Consider the following 18,823-nt stretch of genomic DNA (forward strand, 5'->3'; position numbering starts at 1 on the left):
GAGCACGAGCTCAACAAATGTCCGTTGCTTACGGTGTGTTTCTCCTGTGTTTCCTGCTGTCTTCCTGTCATCACAGCGCACTGTGCCTAAGAACGGTTACATGGAACAAAATGTTATGTGACAAACTGAACCCTTAGTCATTCTAGAAGTAAACAATCCTTTTGAAAAATTTAATTTTTAATGTAAAATTTATAATTCCCATGAATCTTGTTTTCCATATATTTGATAATGCTTCAAATGTACCCGAACGCGTCCTTGGGGGAGAATGAAAACAACACGCATTTCCATTAGAAGAGAGATGAGTCAGGTCAGAGTCCATCTCTCTGTGGCTGACTGCTCTGCTTGGGCACCGGCAGAGTTAACGTCCCTAACTCGTCACATAGCAGCCCGTGGTCATCTGCAGCTCCACAAGTTTAGATTCACCATCCGTACAGCCCGGGAAGCCCCGTACTTCGCATTATGTGACCTTGATCTTGACTGGGGCCCGATTCTTGTAAGAGGCCTATTTTTAAAAGTTAAATTTACAGAATAGAAAGATAGGTAATCCATTCATTTCTGTACAACCATTTCAGGTTATAACACTGAATTAAAACCTAGAGCATCGGAAGAGGACCTACTAGGATCTTATGACCTAGGTCCCACATAGGATTTGTACTTTGATTTCATGCTGTAGACTTTCACCAAAAGCAACGATAACAAAGAGCTTCATGAAGCCATGAAACCGACTATTGTAGTTACCGTATCAACGGCAATAAGGACACTGTCCTCTACGTTACTGTGCTTTCCAGATGATATCCCCAGATGAACCATTTTGCTTCCCTTGAGAAAGAGTGTGTGTGTGTGTGTGTGTGTGTGTGTGTGTGTGTGTGTTCCTTGAGTAGTTCATTTTGTTCCCTTATTGAGGGAAAGGGAATCATGTAATTGACTGATTTCCTTTTCTAACTTTAGCTACAAACAACTTCAGGATACAAATTTTCACTCAATTTAGGGAACTATGTAGAACGGCAGATGGGGAATTTCTTACCGACTACGACTGGGATTCCCTCACCTTGAGGAAAGAGGAACCAGGAGACACATTGAGTGTTTTCATTTAGATGTTGAGAATGTTTCTGTATAAACCAGAAACAGATTACACACAACTCTGGGCTGGTTATTAAAACCTGGCCACAAGAAGGTTTTGCATTTGACCATTACTAAATTTGATCCCCCCCTAAGCAAAACAAAACAGATGAGTCAATAATAAACCATCAAGAAAACCACACTCATGACACCAGGTGTGAGGAATAAAGACAGAAAGGGCCGCTTGAGAGGTTACGGTCTGAGGGAGGTGGGCCCTGACCAGAGGGACAGACAGGAAGGCTTCATTCTCCTGGATGGGAAGAAGGCTGTGGAGATCACCCTGCCTCTTACACTATGACGGTGAACTTGAGCCTACTCATCAGTCTCCAGTTTAATCATCCATCCTCTGGAAGAATGCCTGCACGTGAGACTATCCCGCTGCAGGGCCCCTGGTGGGAAAACGGGCTAGGAACGAGCTTTACCATGTAATTCCTTACCCTCTCTGTATAATAAATAGAACCACATATTATTAAGTGTCTGGTGCACTGAATGCTTAATTCAGTTAATCCACTTAACGTGGACTGAACAAGTGAAACTTTAACATCTCCAGAGTGCAAAGAAGTCACCCATGACAGAGGGGATGTTCTTTCTTTCCTGTCTTGGTCTCATGGCCTTGATGTTCATTTCTTGTCTGTACCTCCCCTGAACTTAACTTACTTGTATTTGTTTATATTTGTTATATACATTCTCAGGAGCCTCGGCAAACTCCGTAGAATGAGATAAGGGAGGGATGGAGGGATGGATGGATGGATGAATGGACGGATACATACATACATGGGTGGATGGGTGAAATGGGTAGATGAGTGGGTGCATGTGTGGATGAGTGCGTGGAGGGGTGGATGGGTGGAAGAGTGGATGGGCAGGTGGATATGTGGCTGGGTAGGTAGGTGGAAGGCTGGGTGGGTGAGTGGGTAGATGGGTGGGTAGATGGATGGGTGGGTGATTACTGGGTGGATGTGTGGATGAGTGAGTGGTTGGGTAGACAGATGGATGAGTGGTGGGTGGCTGGATGGGTAGATGACAGGACAGATGTGTGGATTCTCTGATCAGTGGATGACAGTACTTGTTAAATGACTGAAATAATATAGTCAAGTAAATCGTATTGAGTCCTTCCCTGCTCAACAGTAAGTGGTTTCAATGTGAGTCTTAGGTGCCTGAATAGTTCCCTAAGTGCATGGGCGTGTGCACCACACACACATTCACGCATGAACACAAGTGAGCAAAAGCAATAGAAATACCTCATCGTGTCCACTGACAGCTCCTTGCGACTTCACCTCCTCGTCCACTGCCTCCTGAGGCTCAGTATTAACCTGATCCAGCTCCTCGCCATTTTCTTCATCGGTGCCTCCGTTACCACGGGCGGGAGCCACCTGCTCCTCGCTGTGATCCGGGACCCCCTCGACTTGCTCAGAGGCACCTGTAGCCTCCTCCTCTCCTCCTTCTTCAACTTCACCATTCATTCCCAAAAAATCTTCTTTCTGCTCTGCATCCTTGTTCGCTTTTTCTCCGTCTTCTTCCTCATCTATGATTTCTGCGGGCCTCTGGCGGGTCAGAATGAATAATGCGTAAAAGTAAGCAGGGTAACGGAGATTTTCCGCAGCGCATCACACTGATGCGATGATTATCATAAGACAGTCAAGTAAGACCTCCTGACACGTGCGTCGTGCTCTGCAGCAGGTAACGTGCTAACCCTTACCGAGTTCCTACGGAGTGCCTCTCTTCACAAGGATTTCCTCATTTGCTCCTCAAAACAATCCTGTGAGGTTGGTATTAGTCCCCTTCTACAGGTGAGAAAACTAGGGTGCAAAGGGACCAAACATCTAGCCCAAATCCCTCTGTATGCAAGCAGAAGAGATAGAACAAGGCGTGTGACTCCAGGAGCAGTGCTCGTAAGCCCGCGGCAGAAAGGAAGCCAGACTGCAGGGCCTTTGGCCAGTACCTAGCGGAATATCCAGCCCAGGGGAGGAAGTTTAAAAAAAAAGTCTCTGCGGAGAAGTCATCACCCCACCGTGACTGCCTGGTGTGTACTTCGATCACTAAATACAGAAAGTGGGCAATGGTAGTAGCACCAGGACGTGAAGCCAGGCCTGCCAGCACCAACGCGGCCCACTGCCCACACAGCGCCTGGGGGCTCACCGTGCCTCTCAAAACACAAACACAGCCAAGCAGATCCAAGGCCAAGAAACTCCATGTCCTTTCTACAAAAAATGATAAGTGCTCAAGAACTGATGAGCTCAAATGAGGCATTTTCCAAGTTATTTGGATACATGTAAATCTGCTTTAAAAGACAGCAGGAGGCTGACTTCCAGAGCCAAGGCTTTGGAGAAAGACCCAGGTTCAAGCCCTGGCCAAGCACTTCCTGGCTGTCAGGTCACTGCTGTGAGTGCCGGAGCCCCACTTGTATCTGAGAATAAAATAAAACATCCAGGGGGAATGAACGAGAGAAGTTATATGCAGCACCTACCACCGTACCTGGCACATCACATCCTAAGAAAACATTAGAGTCGCTTCCCATTTGCATGACATGCTCTGTCCTAGAGCCCTCGTATTTTTCACTGCCTGCAATAAAATAACAGCTTTTCTTTTCAAGTATAGTATAGACAGAACACAGGATTTGTTCTAAGTTAGGACCTAGACCTGCCTCTTTCTGGTTGACACTGCACAGGTCAGGCAGTCCCCCAGAACCTGTAACAGGAGGGTCTGAGATGCAGATCATCCTGACCACCCCCCCTTTCAGCTCTAGAAGTCCATTCTCCTCAAACTGCTCAAATGCTTGTTATGACGTCTTAATGGTCTTCTTGTAAAAGTTAACGCAATACTCTCCATTTTGGAAGTAAAGAAAAAAAAAACCAGAGCGGACTAAAAGTTCAGGGCAAAACTACACACATTACTTTGAAGAGGAAAAGAGCTGAACCGTGTTTATATTCTGCCCAAAATAGAGTCTCAGTTTTACCGCATGATATCAAGGATGCACTTCAAAAAAAATGAAAGAAAAAGAAATAGCTGTTCCTAAGATATTCCAATACCCGTGGCGTTTGTCATCACACGGCTTAAACCATAGCACAGTATGGGGCTCCTGGGTGGCACAGCGGTTAAGCGTCTGCCTTCGGCTCAGGGAGTGATCCCGGCGTTATGGGATCGAGCCCCACATCAGGCTCCTCTGCTATGCACCTGCTTATTCCTGTCCCACTCCCCCTGCTTGTGTTCCCTCTCTTGCTGGCTGTCTCTATCTCATAAATAAATTTAAAAAATCTTTAAAAAAAAAAAAACCATAGCACAGTGAGGCTGTCTTTCACATTTCCATTTGGATGCTTAATGTCGAACAGAACAGCGTGGGGCCCCCGCCATCCCTAAGCTTGCTCCCAGGGTGAGGCCCTTGGGAAGGCCAAATGCTGGACGGAAATGGGCATGCAGGGGGGCGAATCTGCCAGATGGTGCCAGGACAGAAGACGAAGACTTATGAAGTGGAACCTATGATGATTGGTAAGGATTTCCAGCTTTGATGTATACGACCAAAATGAATGAAGGTGAGCAAAACCTCTAATTTCCAAGAGGCAAAACAGTATATACGCTCCCATGCCCACACCCCTGTCCCACTGTCTCTACAGAGAACACTCATGGCAAAGCGCTGAGCCGAGGAAGAGTGTGCTGAGTGAGAGGGTGGGCACTGCCCCCACGAAAGCAGCAGAGAGGAAATGTTGGGGGCCAGAGTTGGTGTGTATGCACCCCTGAGCGGCAAGGGCTTTGAGGGGGCTTCCTCAATAGGACACTAGGACAGAGAGGGGACTCCAGGCAGCAAGAAGCTAGAACAAGGAGCCAATTCAGATCACGGTGGGTGGCTTCCCAGTCCCATGTCACAAGAGGCCAAGAAAAGGCCGAGGGGTCTCAAGCCCAGAGACTGCACGCTCCTTTCCAGGGACTCTGAAGGATGTGGGGGGTACTCACTGTGCCACCCTAAGAGACATCTGCAAGGCTCGGTCACTGTGACTCATGGATGGGCCTGGAGTACCCATCCGTCCTGACCAGGACTCTGGATGCTGGGCATTCAGAGACAAATACGACAGGACTCAAGGTGCTCAGAGCCGTGCAGTCACAGGCACACTGTAACATGGCCCAAGAAGAGAGGTGCCCAGCGCATGGGTCAGGAAAGCGACCTCCCTCTTAGCCCCGCACACACATCAGGAAAAGGAAAAGCCACGTGATACTTCAGCATCACACAGCGATGACCACGCAGGGCGAGGATTTGAACCCAGGACGATAGTTTGCCCCCGAGGCCCGACGTTCTTCCTTAAGAAAATGACATGGGAAGCCGTTGCTTCACAGTCACGGTGGCCAGCACGCTCGTGTACCTTCCATGGCCGAAGGCAGGACGCTGCAGACGCGACACTGCTTTCCGCCTTTGAAGCATCACCGACCTGGGAACAAAACATCTCTGCATCTCTATGGAAGACTCCGGTGTCATCTAGGGAGGGCACGTTGTAAAGATGGCCAGGCAGAGTCCCCAGAGCCTACGGACCAAAACCCCGGAGATACAACGGCACTGATGGCCAACAGGAGCAGAGTTCTTTCTAAATTCTGAGAACTGGATAATTGCGTATCACCCTGCTAGAAACCATTAGTGTATCTAAACTTGCGCTATTCAGAGCCACATCTGGTTTTGGCTTTACAGAGAAGTTATGCAGAATTTTGTAATAAAAACATTGAATGAAAACAACAGAGAAAACCCCAAATTTACTGCGATCAGTTAGGGATGTAGATGTGTTCCTTGTCTGAGGCTCTAGTACAGGAACTTGCTAACGTCTGCTAAGCTGACTGACTACTTCTGTGTCCAGAGAAGTCTGCTTTCCCTTTCCTGAAATCTGGGTGTATACCGAAATGTGGCAAAATCATGTGAGTTGGTTTTAGTTTTTAGTTTTGTGTTTCTCATCTTACCCTTAGTCTTCACTCCCAATTCCCAAACACATATGCATTTTTTTTTCTTCTTCCCATGCAAGCAGCTGGGACAGACCTAACCTCTCTCCAAGGAAGGAGACGCCCCGCCCTGAAATTGAGGCTCTGTTCTCCCCACCACGATGAGCGCGACCCTTCCATCCCATTCTTTCTGTTGCACTTTCCCACCATGGCCACCTCACCGTCATCACAGGAAACCACGTCTGGTTACCTCAACTTCACGAAATGCAAAATTAAGGTGCTGCGCTACCAACCGGATCAATTTAAATAAGACGGTAACAGGAGTTAAAAGGTTTATAATGCTTTAAAATATCCACAGTGTGGAACACAATTTATTATTACGACGACACTGCAACTCAGGCCAAAAAAAAAAAAATTCTGCTATGACAGACCCATAATGAATAAATGAAAAGCAATGTGCTTTTTGGTGTAATCTCCTTTGAAGCAGGCATTAAATTATTAAAGATGTTTCCAGTGCATACATCAATCAAATCACCCCCAGAAGGAACACTGGGTTTCACACCCGTACACACACACACACAATCAAATCACCCCAGAAGGAACACTGGGTTTCACACCCGTACACACACACACACACACACACACACACACAGATAAAATCTATACCATGATGAGGACCTGCAGAGAAGCAAAAGAACACCCCTTGCACAAGACGGTGGGGGTCCACAGTGGGCGGAAGAAAGGAGGGAGAGTCAGCAAGCTGCACACTTCCTCAACCCTTGCCCCCCTTCTCTTGACGCAGAGAAACTCTCCAGGAGGATGCCGGTGCCCCTCACACGAGCCTGGCCTGACGTTTGGCCCCAGCGCTGGGATGCCTACAAAGCAGAGTCTACACCGCGAATGAATGCCGTTCTTAGAGGCCTTGGGCTCTCCCCTCACAGCTGGAACAGCCCTTCCCGGCGGGCAGGCTGTGAGATAGCTCTGCGCAAAGCCAGACCCAGAACGTCACATGCTGTCTGATTTCATTTCCACGAAACATTCAGCACAGGTCAGTCTGTAAAGATGGGAAGGGGAGTCGTGGTTGCCAGGCTTGGGGAGAAGGGGGAATGGGGAGAGGCTGCTTAATAGGCAGGAGGTTTCGGGGCACCTGAGTGGCTCAGTCAAATTGAGCATCGAGTCTTGGGTTAAGGCTTAGTGCATGATCTCAGGTTCCTGGGATCAAGCCCCATGCCAGGCTCCGGCACTCAGCAGCGAGCCTGCTTCTCCCTCTCCCTCTGCCCTTCCGCCCTGCTCGCACACTCTCTGTCTCTCACTCTCTCTCTCAAATAAATAAATCTTGAAAAAAAAAAATAGGCATGGGATTTCCATTTGGGAAGATAGAAAATGCCCTGGAACTAGACAGAGGGAACAGCTGAACAATACTGTGAATGTTTGAAAGGCCACAGATCTGTATATTTAAGAATGGTTAATAGTTCGTTGTTAGGAAAATCTTCAACGTCTTTCTTTCTTTCTCTTTCTTTCTTTCTTCCCTTCTTTCTTTCTTTCTTTTTTCTTTTGGGGGGGGGCACGAGCACAAGCAGGAGAGCTGGGGAGGGGCAGAGGGAAAGAGAATCTTAAGCAGGCTCCACACCCAGCACAGAGCCTGATGTGGGGCTCTATCCCAGGACCTGAGATCATGACCCTGAGATAGTGACCCTGAGATAGTGACCTGAGCCGAAATCAAAGAGTCAGATGCCCAACTGATCAGGCCAACCAGGCACCCCTCCTGCTTCAACTTTTGTATGCTCCAACTCCTGACCACCAGGTAGAGTTATGTGGCCACCTCTCTGTGTCTAAGATGCCCACAGAACGTGTCGCCTAACCGAGGAACCAACCTCTAGTTATCTCCCTACTTTATTCTGCAGTTACACTCCAAGCAGGAAGTCACTGGGGTGCTGAATGAATGAGAAAGCTGCATGAATGAACTAACAAATAGATCTGAGACAAGCAGCTTACTTGGAATTAAAACACCGAATGTGCTAGAAAAATATTCCTAGTCCCCTGGCTCCCCCAACAACAACAAAAAAATCTTTACAACTATTTAATTTCCTCAAAATCCCCAAGTAGTTCTCAGGCTCTGTGCACTTAGCTGGAAATGCCCTGTTGTCGGGGTGTGGGAACAGTCACAGCTAGCCAGGCACCAGCATTAAGTCAGCGAGCAAGGCTCAGGTGCACAGAGCCCATGTTCCACTTCCACCTCAAAGAACACTACAAAGATCCCGATAACCTTAATAATTTAGAAAGAGAAAGGTAGACGCACCAGCCAAAGGGAGGGGCTGGGGGGTAAGGGGAGGAAGGAGCAGGGATCCCAAAGGAAAAGGTAAGATTAAGAAATGGCAATTCATCTTGAAGGAGCTGAAGAAGGAGGAAGAGAAACGGAAAAAATATCCTTTTCCCCAGGTCCCATTACAGGGTCCCTCCTGCAGATAAGGAAGCAGCACTCCCATGCATGACCTCACCCCTCCCCCTGGCAGAAGCCAGTTCTCAGGTGATCCCGAGAGATCGTGTTCCTACCCCAGCAAGATCACGGGGACTTCTGCACAAGATCTGTGACTGCTGATGTCTGTTGCAGCGATGGCATCTACTGCCAACGTCAAATACACACTGTGCAGGGTGAGGCAGCTGGGACTCTGCTCCTGGCCAGCGATGTCACCACACCTGGCCCGAGTACAATTACACTCCAAGCAGGTCACGCCCTTCATCTTCAGTTGGGAGGGCAAGCTGGCGGTAGCCAGTTAGGGGGACGATAATGACAGACGTGTAGGTAGCACGTTACGCTTCTCAAAGTACCTTCACAAATACTTTCTCATTTTATCTTCCCGAGCAGTAGGCAGGCAGAGTTATCCCCATTATACAGAGTGGGAAACTGAGCCTGAGGAAAAGTCAAGCAACTTGCCAAAGGGTTATGTGGCCAGTGGGTGGTATCTTTCATCTACATTTTTAAAAAAATTAACAAGGATTCCAGTTGAGGGATACTGGTCCCAGTAGTTTATATACTGGTCACCATGGTAACCAGGTACCCAACCAGCCCCACCCTTCCCATGGGACAGACTGAAAGACAGAGGGACTGGCTGGCTGAGCTGGGCTCCACACCTCCGCCTCTCCCCTCACACCACCTCACCTCCAGGCACCTGTCTGACAGACAAGACTTCAAAAGCTGACTCCTCCACTGAAAATTAGTCTTTTGATTTGCCGAGTAGACACACCCCATTTTCTCACTCTTTGGTGCTGAACTGTGTCTCCTCAGAATTTACATGCTTAAGTCCGAACCACCAGTGCCTCACAAGGTGACTGTATTTGGAGTTGGAGCCTCTAAAGAGGTAATGAAATTAAAATGAGGTCCACAGTGTGGGCTATGATCCAATATGACAGATGTCCTTACAAGAAACAGGACACAGACACGTACAGAGTAAAGACTACGTGAAGACACCGGGAGAAGACATCCATCTACCAGCTGAAGAGAGAGAGCCCAGAAGAAACGAAGCTGCCAAAACCGTGATCTCACACTCCCAGCCTCCAGAACGAAGTGTCTCCCGTTGAAGCCCCCCAGCTGCTGGTACGCTGTTCCGGCAGCTGACCGGACCACGATGCTCACCAGGTACCACCTTACCTCCCTTTTCCTCCTCAGCCCCACACACGTTCATGTTCATGTTCATGTTCTTCCTCTCTCTCCCTCCTTCTTCCTTCAGCACAAACCAGGGCTCCTCACGAAGGGAAGAGGGCTGGCTGGATGTGGCAGGGTGGGGAGGGCAAACCCAGTCCCTCCCAGACATGAGTACTGGGGGCTGGGGAACATCCTCCGTCCTCCGTGGAAGAGGCTGAAAGAAGTCCTGCCCCCTGCACCACGCCATTAACTCATTCTGTTCCCTCTACCTTCACCCAGAATGCTCTTCCTTCCCGTTAGACCCACCTTCTCTTCAAGCCTTCCTGGCTCCCTCAAGCAGCCGATATGCCTTACCTGTGCCCTCCTGAGATCTGCCAGATCTCCTCAGTACACTCTACCCACGGTGTGCAAAGATTCACTATTTATGTGATATGAAAATAGTGGACATGAGTTGCTACCGATTAGATGCCTCAAACGATATTTGGAAGGATCACGGAATAATGGGGAAATATCAGCCTTGGCTCTGCAGAGGCCCTCTGGAAGGTTCTAGAAGCAAGAGCTCTTTCTTATTCATCTTTGTATCCATTGCCACACTTACCATGGTATTATACAGTCATTGTCTTGAATTAAACACAAGTATGCTACAGGCAAAAATTCAGCATAATATGTGCCTTTGGAAGGGACAGATGATGGCAACGAGGCTCACATTTCCTGGGCACTCTCCAGGTACCCGGCCACGATACGGTCAGAAATATACCCCTTGGGGAAGGCATTTTTGGTTAAAATTCTAATTGTAAAAAGTACCTTGAAAGAGTGCCTCTTTTTTTTTTTTAATTTAAATTCAATTAGCCAACGTATCATCGGGTTTTGGTGTAGTGTTCCATGATTCACTGGTTGCATGTAAATAGTGCCTTTTTAAACAAGAATAGTATTTTTTATGTTAAAAAATACCAATTTTTTTGAAAGCTGGGAGAAAATAGGATTGACTGTCAACAAAATGATCTTTAGCCCTAAAGACAATTCTACAAGATTTAGTCTAATTACCTCACCCTGCCATTCTTTGTTAAGAGTCATGTTACACGGGCGCCTGGGTGACACAGCGGTTAAGTGTCTGCCTTCGGCTCAGGGCGTGATCCCGGCGTTATGGGATCGAGCCCCACATCAGGCTCCTCCACTATGAGCCTGCTTCTTCCTCTCCCACTCCCCCTGCTTGTGTTCCCTCTCTCGCTGGCTGTCTCTATCTCTGTCGAATAAATAAATAAAATCTTAAAAAAAAAAGAGTCATGTTACAGAAAGGAGACAAAGCATAGCAAAGGCAACAAGTCAGGAAGATGCTTTCACCTATCCTTCAAGTCTTCTCCCCCGAAGAAGGGGATTTACCTTCTTCTTTACATTTACCTCAAATTTTAGCCAACTTGTGACTAAAATTTTAAGAGAACCAGTTTTCAGGTAGGAATTGTTTCTCCAAACAGTATGTCCATCCTAAACTCTCAGGACCAGCTGAGACTGTGAGGAACTGTGGAATCCTATGTCCTGTATAAATCACAATTCCTAGTCTTCGCTGGAGTCAAGAAAGGGTATTCACTAGACCTTCTCCGTGACACTCACTGAACCGACGTACATAATAGTACAAGGATCACAGAAGTCACTCAAATGATTCCAGCCTCACGGCCTCTCTGACGTCAGGAACATCCCAGCACGGCTAGAGTAACAGACATGCTACATATATATTTAAAATTGCAGCAATATGCACCCTGAAACATACAAGTTTGTATAAGAAAGCTGAGAACTTTTACCTTTCAAAAAGCATGTTACTTAGGGTTGCCTGGGTGGCTCAGTCGGTTGAACGTCTGACTCTTGGTTTTGGCTCAGGTCACAATCCCAGGGTCGTAAGATCGAACCCCCGCATCAGGCTCCGTGCTCAGTAGGGAGTCTGCTTAAGATTCTCTCTCTCCCTCTGCCCCTCCCCCTCTTAAAAAAAGCACATTATTTATCATAAGCAATTGCTCTTAAAAAGGTCCTCTAGAACAATGGAATATTACTCAGCTATCGGAAAGAACGAGTTCTCAACATTTGCTGCAAGATGGACGGCACTGGAGGAGATAATGCTAAGTGAAATAAGTCAAGCAGAGAAAGACAATTATCATATTTCTCTCATCTATGGAACATAAGAACTAGGATGATCGGTTAGGGGAAGAAAGGGATAAAGAAAAGGGGGGTAATCAGAAGGGGGAATGAAACATGAGAGACTATGGACTCTGAGAAACAAACTGTGGGCCTCAGAGGGGAGGGGGGTGGAGGAATGGGATAGACCGGTGATGGGTAGTAAGGAGGGCACGTATTGCATGGTGCACTGGGTGTTATACACAACTAATGAATCATCGAGCTTTGCATCGGAAACCGGGGATGTACTGTATGGTGACTAACATAATAAAAAATCATTTAAAAAAAAATAATAAAATAAAATAAAATAAAATAAAATAAAATAAAATAAAATAAAATAAAATAAAATAAAATAAAAACGTAAAAAAAAAAGGTCCTCTAGAAAGGTTCCGTATTTCTCCTTTTTTTTTTTTTAAAGATTTATTTATTTATTTATTTATTTGACAGAGACAGCCAGCGAGAGAGGGAACACAAGCAGGGGGAGTGGGAGAGGAAGAAGCAGGCTCATAGTGGAGGAGCCTGATGTGGGGCTCGATCCCATAACGCCGGGATCACGCCCTGAGCCGAAGGTAGACGCTTAACGACGGCGCCACGCAGGCGCCCCCGTATTTCTCCTTAATACAACACCAGTGTTGGTATTCTAAGTGCCTTTTGCCTGCGTTCACTTATATGCACATCTTACTATTTATTTCGTAACAGACAGTCTGAGATGATGGCTGATTTGTATGGCGAGTCAGGAAAGGTCTGGTAGTTATTAGCGCTGGCTGCGTCCTAACCGGGACGGCTCTAAGTATTCAGGATTCCTAGAGAGTGTGCATGCGGTGACTAAGGTTAACTCAGGATTCCTGAGTGGTGAGAGGAAGGGAGATGGAATATGGAAATCATATGGAAATGAGTCACAAAATGTCGAAAGCGTCAATTACTTGGATGGTATTCACGGGCAGCCGGGGCTGCTCGGAGGACTTGCGCTTTAAACTCCCATCACACCTTTGACAGCGACAGCACAGCAGCACCCAAAATTAGAAACTGGAAAGGCATCTACACAGAGACCACAGCTGATGTCCCACCCATTTTAGTAAGTAAATGTTGATTTGCCTTATATTTGCGTCCAAATTCCCCGAGGAATATATGTTAAGGTTTAAGACCCTGGCTATCTGAGAGGATAGTGCAAGTTAGACCTTTCTAGTCAAGGTACCCTCCCTAACCACCACGTCTCCTCCCCAATCCCACCTGTCACTTCCTCCTCCCTGAAACCCACTCCACCAGGAAGCGAAGATCAGCGCAAACAAGAAACAAAATGACGACCTTAGATATGTCCACTTCTCATGTAACATTTACTACATCTGTGCTTCGAGAACGAGGGAGAGTTTGATTCAGGCTCTGGGATGGAAGGTGTTTCTCTGGATTTCACGGCAGAGTTCGGGCATTGGTGTTGCAGACACAGAAGTCACCTTACTTGTTTTTATTTCGGTTCCCATGGAAACTAAAAGTCATCTTGTACCCAAGTGAAATGAGGTGTTTGGAAAAAATCCGTTTCAATTTTTCATGAGAGCAAAGTACCATTTCCTGTTTTCAGCTTTCACAGAGGGGAAAAGAAAAATAAATAAATAAAAAGGTTCAGATGCGGTTTGAAGTACCATGACCTACAAAAAAGGGGGGTTATGTTCATAGATGTGACCCCGCAAAGACATGACAGAGGGAAGCTCTGGCAGCCACCTGCTGAGAGCTGGCTCTCCCGAGCCCACGAAGCTCCCCCCATTCCTGAGACACCCAGATGGAAAGACAGAATACACTGCAAACTTCTATTTAGATAGCATGAGAATATTTTAGTCATCATTAGAAAAAAAAAATCCCCATTAAGTTCTCTCACTTTAGAAGTAAATGTTGATTTTCTCTCACTTACATCAGAAATCCCCGAGGGCTACATTTTAATGTTTAACACCATTTCCATCAAGTAAACACAAATCTAGTAACAGGATGTCACAAAGAGCCTTGTTGAGGAGGCACGGGGAAATTAAGAAGCCAGATTACCGCCATCTTAGCTCCTGCTCCTTGCAGCAGCGAACGTGAACACGATTCATGGAGAGGATAGGACTTGAAAGAATGGTGGAGATACTGTTTTTACAATGATCCCTTTCACTTCAGTGAAGGCACTGACAGCCAAGGAGCCCTCCACTCAGATGGAATGTGTTGCTATTTGTGGGAAAACTAGAAGTCCCTAATCTCCCCCATTGCCCTTCCTCAAGGTGCTCAGAGAGAGGGTTCCAAGTTGGAAGCCAAGAGCCCCGGGCGCCTGCGTGGACTCCCTCTTCAACAGGCTGTGGCTCTGTGGGAAGACAGGGCTTTGTGTCTTCGATGGCAAAATAAGGAGTGTGCACACATGTCCCTTCTGGTTTTAAACATTTTCTAAGTCTTATTTTAACAAATACATTCCATGGAAATAGACTTCCAGGTCAGGCCAGAAAAAGCAGCCCCCTCTCACCTTTCTGTGTCCTTTATTACACATGGAAAAGTGATGCAGAGAAGCTCTCCATCTAGCTTGCCTGTCACAGGAGAAAATGCAAGTGGCAGCAGAGTCCCCATAAGCCAGCAGGTCGGGTAAGTGGTGAGACCACGTGAGATAACGTGAGACCACGTGAGGGCATGGAGAACAGGATTAATGGGCATCTTGGGATTTCAAACCTCTCCTTTCTGGTTAGACTACAGGTTTTTTAAAAGATTTTACTTATTTATTTGAGAGAAAGAGAGCAGATGCAGGGGGAGGAGCAGAGGGAGAGGGAGAAGCAGACTCCCCACTGAGCAGAGAGCCCAATGTGGGGCTCAATCCGAGGACCCTGAGATCATGACCTGAGTCAAAGGCAGATGCTCGAATGACTGAGCCACCCAGGTGCCCTGACTACAGATTTTTTTTAATGGCATTATGTTCTATATGCATAGACAAATAATTACAAGCTCAGATGCTCCCAGGGCTGGGCAGATGACAGAAGTGTGTAACCCCGGACCGGTGTTCGTAACATGGCCTGCTGTGGTCTGGGGAGTGCTGAAGAGTGCTCGGGCTACTAAGGAGGTTCCGTAAGCCCTGTGTCAGCCAGAGAGGAGTCTCTTGTAGGAGATTTGGTCACAGGCTGCCAGTTTCTCATCACTAGCGGAGATTCTATAAAGACAGTTTATTTTCCCTGTGATGAATTCGTGTGGAAGTGATTTCTGGTTAAATACAGCAAGTGGAACAAATGTGGTTTGTTTTTTTTTCTTAGCTCCCTTCTGATATCCCTCTAAATTGTCGGTAAAGGCAATTTTTAAAAAAGGATGAACCTGTAAGGGCACAGAAGCCTGGAAAGGAAACAAAAGCCACAAAATTTGGAAAACAGGAAAGCCAACAGATACAGAGCCAATAATAACAGAACTTATGCCGCTAAAATTTCTCCTGTGGGAAGGGAAGCCAAGAAGCCAACTTCTGCACGCAGAGGGACCTACACAAAGCTGAAGGACTGGCGGAAACATCTGTCTCTGGAAGAAGGGGCATAGGTGTGACTAAAAGTAAGGGGACTGGCTTAGAGTCTTTAAAAGAAGCAGACAGATACCCTCCCTGCCCTTGAGAAATACAGGAAGTTTCTTCTTTAAAGATGTTGAACTACAGGAGAGCTGGACTCAGCACAGATGAGAACAAGGGCACCACGGGCACCGTGCTGAAATCAGGAAGAATAAATCTCTTTACCTAACAGCAAGATCCCCAAGACCTGTCCCACAGTCAGATCCCCAAATGCTCACAGCCAGGCTGACACCTGAAAGATTCCATTCAAACGAAACAGACCAACCCAAAAGAACAATGAAAAATGGAGGTCTGCCAACGAAATGGTAAAAGCCAATCACCCTACAGTGAAAATCCCCCAACCCAAGGAGCTGAGCCTATGTATACAGAATTTCCCTAATGCTTCATCCTAAAATCTAACCAGACATACATCTTAAATTTATACAATGCTATATGTCAGATATATTTCAAGTTAAAAAAAAAAAAATCTAACCAGACAGCCAAGGAACACCCCTAACATGGAGACAGAGATCAAAACCTAGAAAGAAACAAACTCAGAAGAAACAGATTTTTCAGGAAAAGGAAGTTTAAAATAATAGATTAATCCTTGGCGATATAAAGGAAGATATCACATCCATAAAACGAGACTAGGATGCTACAATTATGAACATTCAGAGAATATGAAAAAAGCTCCTAGAAATGAAAAATATGACAAGAAAAAAAAATCAATAGATGGAAGGTAAGTGCTGAGGCTTTTTGATTTTAAAAGAAGTTGAGAAAATAGTAAAAAATTTATAGAGATGGAACATAGGAGAGATAAGTGGAGGGTCAGTCTAGGAAGGCCTGTATCCAAATATTTGGAGTTCCAGAAAGAAAGAAGTGGAGAGAAGGAAACTGTCAAAGAGACAGTTCAATAATTTTTTTTTCCAGAACAGAGAAATAAACATTACCAAAATTAAAAAGCCCAGTGAGAGGGGTGCCTGGGTGTCTCAGTCAGTTAGACATCTGACTTTGGTACAGGTCATGACCTTGGGGTCCTGGATTGGGCCCTGCATTGGGCTCCCTGCTCAGAGAAGGGAGTCTGCTTGTCCCTCTGACCCTCCCCCTACTTGTGCTCTCTCTTTCTCTAATAAATAAAATCTTTTTTTAAAAAAGTCCACTGAGTACCCAGTCTAGTGAGCAAAAAACACTGCACCAAGGCACATTACTGGAAATTTTCAGAACACCAGAAACAAAGAAAAGAGCCTAAAAGCTTCCAAAGAGGAAAAAAAGATTATTTACAAAGGTTCAGCAAACAGAATGACATCAAACTTTCCAAGTGCCCTTCTGGATGGAAAGGACAACTGAGCAATGGTTTCAAAATTCTCAGAGAAATCATCATCTTACCTAAAATTTTATACCCAGCCATACCTACAGTCAAGTTTGAGTCGAAGAAAAGACACGTTCAGACATGCAAAGTCTCAAGCACAATGTGCTTCCCGTGCCGCTGCTCCCCGGAGACCACTCAGGGTGAACTGACAAGAAATGAAGGTGGGACCAAAAAAGGGGAAGATGTGGAATCCAAGGGGTAGGAGATCCATCCCCTGAAGAAGTGAAGGAAATTCCCAAGATGATGGTCCAGAAAAATACCAGGATAACTCTAAACAGCAGATCCAGAGAACACGTAACCAGCCTGAGAGCGATGACTGACGTGTCTGAGAAAAAGATGAAGTTGAAATGTCGCGGTCACTGCACACGCTAGCGTACAGCAAGAGGAAATCCACTGCCTGGCGGAGTTTAGAGATGGCTTGGTAACAGCTACACAGAAAACTAAGCAAATGAATTTTAAAAAGGCGATTACTAAAATAGGAAGGAGGAAAAGAGTGTTATGCAGGAAAGGAAATGTGACCAGAGTCCACTCTGGCTTGACTAACAATAAGGCTGACATAGTAAAAATAATGTACAGATTAAATACAGACTTAGGCAAAAATCATCGTAAAATGAGAGTGGAAAGAAAGAAGGAGAAGGTCGTGTGTGTGTGTGCGTGCATGCGTGTGTGTGTGTATGTGTGTGTGCATGTGGCCTTATTGGGGGGTGGCGGAGAAAAGTTGGTAAGAGATTTAAACATCCATCTTCCATAGTCATTAGAGATAAAGTGAACTGTATCTAAATCTGAAAACTAAAATCAAGAAACTTATTTTATCAAATTGGAGATGTCACCTATTTAAAAGGATCTCCATTATTTTATGTACCTCTTAGAATAAAAAAAAAGCCAATTAAACTATGACATGCAATCGCTTGCAAGACCCCAAATTTCAGAGATATTCAAGTGGAAGGGAGGGAAGGGTGTATGGCTTAGCAATATACTGGTGTGTTCTACGAGAAAGAGCTGAATCCAGGTGAGGAGGGGTGAGGCACGTGGTTGCTACTTTTGTTGTAATCTTTGTTCAACTTTTAAAAATATTATATATTATATGTGTAACTTAATGGTTAATTAAGATTTAAATAAACAAAGAAGAAGAGTATATATATCACAACCTCCAGCTAAAAAACAAGCTTTCCCTGCTCCAGTGTTCATGATACCGCTAAAACGCCATTTAATGAAACTACTTCGCATAAAAACGTCTTGTAATTCTCATTATATTACTATTCAAAATCAACTACAAATGGGTGAGGAGAGCTATAAAATAATCGGAAACCACTTGGAAGTTACTATCCCCATCTTCTGCCCTCTTCTCTCCAATGGATCAAAATTCAAAATATAGCTGCTTCTTTGCCCATTTTATAGGAATTTGTTTGCTCGGGCTTCTGAGATGGTGGGTTCTCCTGCCTGATCTTTCCTTACTAGGGGCAGTTTACCTAACGGAGCAGGCTCACTTGCTGCCTCTTTAGCTTGGAAGAGCATCGATTTATAAGTGGCACATGCGTCACCAATGCCAGAGCGTAACCACAGGTCCTGGTTAATCAGGCACTTGCCCCACTGCTTATGAGAAACCAGACTGATTTGGAGTGTGCATGCAAAAAAAAAAAAAAAAATTTAATTTTAAAAGAATACTTTATTCTTGCTAGACCTAAACTCTCTCCTGAGAAAAGATATTTATTCTAGCCTCCCCACATAGATTTTTAAAAATGTGTCATTCTTCAGTTTCCAGTGGGTTTGGAAGTAGAATTAGATCCAGGATCGTCTAAAAAAATGACAAGAGTCTGAACACTGGGACAAAGTTCAGCCACGTTCTTGGTGGAACGAGTCCACATTTACACACACTGAAACACACAAACACATGCAGTAGAGGCAAGGACTCCGGCAGGTCTGAAATTTTACCCTACTTACGAGCTTACCCATTAGCCTGCCATGATTTCACGGATGTGGCAGAAGACAGGAGATTCCTGAATCAGAGACAAAGAGCTTTATTGCTCACGACAATAGCAGCAGCCAGAGTATAACCATGGGCACCCACTCCCCGAGGCCCCATTCCCCC

General features: G+C 45.8%; 1 protein-coding gene across 1 annotated transcript in view; it reads right to left on the reverse strand.

Annotated features, from left to right (window-relative positions):
• DCDC2 (doublecortin domain containing 2) overlaps window positions 1–18,823 on the reverse strand; it is a 145,265-nt gene that overhangs the window by 7,360 nt on the left and 119,082 nt on the right. The window contains exon 10 of the mRNA XM_045795716.2: window positions 2,358–2,660. Coding sequence (XP_045651672.1) covers window positions 2,358–2,660 — 303 coding nt within the window. The remainder of the gene's footprint in view (window positions 1–2,357; window positions 2,661–18,823) is intronic.

Source organism: Ursus americanus, chromosome 32 (genome assembly GCF_024610735.1).
Source record: "Ursus americanus isolate L20-20 chromosome 32, mUrsAme1.1.p, whole genome shotgun sequence".
Classification (NCBI taxonomy): Eukaryota; Metazoa; Chordata; class Mammalia; order Carnivora; family Ursidae; genus Ursus; species Ursus americanus.